Here is a 3,752-nt window from a genome sequence, read left to right as displayed (position 1 = left end):
GAAGTAGGCCCAGTCCCTAGTGTACTGCTCAGCATGGCCTGTCAATCAGATGCTGTCACGAGCTTTGGGATTGGCTGGCTATGGGTGGGTATTCACCCAGTTACTAGTGGGAGAATTGGAGCTCAGGTTCCATCATAAGCAGGTTATTGCAGGGGCAAATGCTGGGCTGGCAGAGTGTGTGAGGCTGCATGTGTGTGTGTGTGTAAGTGTGTATGTGTGAACATGAGTGGCTGCTTGCAGATGTCAAGAGACAGTCACCAGTTGTATTGTATTTAAGGTGTTGAACCTCAGATGGTTCACATGTCTTAGAGTTTTGTGAGTGTTTTGTGTTATGTGTATGTATTTGTATGTATGGACTGTGGACCGTACATGCATTTAACTATGCATAAACATATTACATACATCCATGAAGTTTTTTTAGATTTGGTAACACTTTATTTGAAACTGGTATCCATAAAGCATTGAAACACATTCATAAAGTGTTATAAAGTAGTCATAATAATTGACACAAATCTTTGACTATATTGACTGCATCCACAAAGTCTTACATTGTTATAGTATAAGTATCAGAATGCAAAATAGCTTCTTTTACCTCTTGATAGTGGCACTGATAACATCTTTGCCTAAATGTAATGTAGGACTTATACTACATCTCAAGCCTTTTTGAGTGCAGTCATGTCTATTTATAGATATATATATATAGACATTCTTCAGTCATGGTGCATTAAGAATACTTTATACACATTTATAAGTGTGTTTAATGCTTTGTTCATACTTTGCGTAAGTAAAGTGTTGCCAAGATTTATTTTATGATTTCAAACTAGGCACTGTTCTGGTCAGTCAGCCATGTTTGTGTGTACAGTATGTGTGTGTGTATGTGTGTTTGTGGATGATGTGCATGTGCATGATGTTATATGTGTGTGTGCACGCTTGAAATGTAGTCAAGTCAAGAATGAACGCTGTGCTGAGCTAGCTGTTCTGTCACACATACATACACACACACACCTCGTTGGAAGTGTCCCATAGGCATTTTTCCTGTCCTTTGTGGATTAGCCTCTGGTGTTCCAGCCAGTGGAAGAGCTGATAGTCATGTTCTGCATTGCAGAACCTCTTCACAGAACCACTGTGTAGCTTAGTGCCAAAACTGCAGTCATTTTTTTTTGTCTTTTTTTTTAGATGTTGTCTGCTTGTTTTAAACTGCAGAGAATAAAGTCAATGAATCGTTTATACCAAACATACAGTTTGACTTTTCCTTTTAAGAAATATTTCATATGTCATACCTTCATTTCATACTTGGGTTCTAAAAGCTGGAAGTGAATGTTTGGGCATCTTGTTCAGACAAATAAGCACACTGGAGACCGTTTTCAAAGTGAAATTGGACTTTAGGGGATACAACTGTGGAACAATGAATGCAGTCACACATGAGGCATGGTATTGAGGTACAGTCTGCATGTGAGCCAATTCAATGACAAGCACAACTTTTGTAAAAGCATAAAAGCAGCATTGTTGAGGGAAATGGGATGGCTTTTGTTCAGTCTGGACATTAGCGTTTTTAGACGGTAAAATGACCTGAGTAGAAGTGTGCCTCACCCTACAGATGAGAACTTTTATATGTTTATGGTTGGTAAAACAGTCACAAATACACATCATATGCATTACAGACAATTACACTGGACATATCCATGATATGAAACATTGAAACATGTCTACAGAACTATTGTGATGCATTGCACACTGATGTTTAGTCTTTGAAGTTGGACATTTTAGGTTTACTCTGAACTGACAAGTAGTCAATAGCACAAAATTATATTTGCAGATATTGTTGGGCAATATTTTGAGACCTGGCTACTCGTTACCTTTTAGAATGTATAACATTTTCCTAGAAATCATCAAGCCTAATTCATTGGGTCAGAATTTGAAACTTATTTTGCCATCAATACCGTCCTGAGACGGTAACAGGTGGCTTTATCAGCTGAGCCATTGCCTTGTAAACAGCGCTGGTTTTACTGATAACCTAGTTTCTGAAGTCATGCTCATAATAATAACTTGTTGTTGCTGTTCTGTTGGGTGTTTGTGACTAGTGCCTTTGAAGTTGTAGTATTAGTACATCATAGGATGTTTGTTTACAAACTGAAGATTGATCAAATGGGCTACTGTTAATAATGTGTTGAGCTTCTTTTTTTTTTTTTTAGATTAACCATTTTGAATTCAGGGTTCTTGTAGAATTTTGAATCTCACAGGATTACTAGCAAATGTGTACTTTATCACATTTTGGTAGATGTATCCACATTCTCCCCTAGGAGTTTCATGGTATATATTGACATTCACCTCAAACATCTGGTTGTTTCTTTACACACAAATGTAATAGAAGATAGTAGCCTATGGTTTTCTTGGAATTGACCTAATCAAAAGCCACCAGTTGCAAAAGGCCTAATCAAAAGCCACTATTTGCATTTGAACCAATCAGATGTGTGACGTTTGTTGCTGATATGTTTAGGGTTGGGTGTCCCTGATATCACCATACATGTATGGTTGAAATATAACTTAAAATCACTGAATTCGACCGTATCCCTAAGTAAAACCTAAGTGGCGTCGGCCGCTGTAGAATCCACAGCCAGTGGCCATTTGTCACTTTTGTGCCCTGAGGGTTCGTGTAATAAGACGGCTTGACTTCACGGCAAGTTAGTTGATGGTCTCCTCCAACAACTCTCGAACACGTCGCTCCAGGGAGAACAAGTGCTCGTCCGGATCCTCCGGTACAAGTTGTCGCAGAGCGTCGGCCAACTCGAACAGGTATTCTGTATTACGACCGCTGGGTCCCACGGAGGTCATGATCTGCCTCGCGATAATTTCGAGTGGGGCCGGCCCCAGGTAGTCTGGGTTGTCACAGGAGCCGATGTACAGTAGGGTGTCGTGCATGGGCTCCTTGTCTTGCTCTTTGGGATGGAACGTCACGTTGATCACCCGATATCCACCCTTTTCCCGGTAGTCTAGGTACTCCTTCACCTCCTGTTCTCGGCCTGAGGGAAGTTTGTAAGCAACACCCCAGACACAGCCCTGAGTGATATGAAAAGCAAAGACACACTATTACACACAGGATACGCTAAGGGAAAATGCCAATGTTCATAATGGCACAGCATTTCTTGTGTGTCGTCGAGTTTGTCTGGACTCACCTCAGTATCTTCTATTAGTGTCACAACCCGGCCTGGCTGAAAGGCGACAAGACAAGTTACTTCAGCCTGGTGGCTAAGATGCAATTCATGTTTTCATAGATTACAATCAGTCCTTACCTTCCCTGGGACACCTCGATGGTCAGTGCTCCCTTGCCAAAACCTACGACTAAATCCTCTGATAAAACCAATTCGTTTCTCTTCAAAGGGAAAGTCAACTTTCCAAATCAAAGACCCGTATCCGAATACCCACATTTCGAGGTACGTTTACAGGCTACTCGCGTTTAACTACTGGTTAGCTGTACATTAACCCTACGTCAGCTGGAATAAATTATACATGTATTTTATTACTAACATTTCATACAATGACACTAACCTGACATTACCAATATTTTCATATAAAAGACAGTTACAAGACGGCTAACGTTTTGTCTGACATCTATTCTGTACACTGACACACTACACATGCGCGGTGGATTGGCTTTAACGCATTTGATACCCCTCCGCAGTCCCGCCTATCCAGAACCGTTGATCCAATCACTAGGTGCTTGCCACATGGAAATTACCAATGAGAGAACCAAA

At 40.6% G+C, this 3,752-nt stretch overlaps 1 protein-coding gene across 1 annotated transcript; it reads right to left on the bottom strand.

Annotated features, from left to right (window-relative positions):
* Positions 1 to 1,361: 1,361 nt before the first annotated feature.
* On the bottom strand, positions 1,362 to 3,458 carry chac2 (ChaC, cation transport regulator homolog 2 (E. coli)). Its single transcript, XM_076296307.1, has 3 exons — positions 3,291 to 3,458; positions 3,174 to 3,209; positions 1,362 to 3,057 (listed from the first exon to the last, which is right to left on the bottom strand). Exons 1-3 carry the CDS (start codon positions 3,423 to 3,425, stop codon positions 2,683 to 2,685), a joined length of 546 nt encoding a protein of 181 aa, XP_076152422.1. The 5' UTR covers positions 3,426 to 3,458; the 3' UTR covers positions 1,362 to 2,682.
* Between the last annotated feature and the right edge of the window lie 294 nt (positions 3,459 to 3,752).

This window comes from Alosa pseudoharengus, unplaced genomic scaffold, assembly GCF_046254945.1.
Source record: "Alosa pseudoharengus isolate Yale_2024_CS ecotype anadromous, Long Island Sound unplaced genomic scaffold, YU_APseudo_1.1 YU_APseudo_1.1_scf_20, whole genome shotgun sequence".
NCBI lineage: Eukaryota > Metazoa > Chordata > Actinopteri > Clupeiformes > Clupeidae > Alosa > Alosa pseudoharengus.
This window is presented reverse-complemented; position numbering and strand designations above follow the sequence as displayed.

Bases quoted from the DNA above. Each gene is read 5' to 3' on its own strand.
- chac2 (XM_076296307.1), bottom strand. From the start codon at position 3,425: ATGTGGGTATTCGGATACGGGTCTTTGATTTGGAAAGTTGACTTTCCC. The intron at 3,210-3,290 runs GTAAGGACTGAT...GTCGCCTTTCAG, and splicing joins ATCGAGGTGTCCCAGGGAAG to CCAGGCCGGGTTGTGACACT. The intron at 3,058-3,173 runs GTGAGTCCAGAC...CATATCACTCAG, and splicing joins CACTAATAGAAGATACTGAG to GGCTGTGTCTGGGGTGTTGC.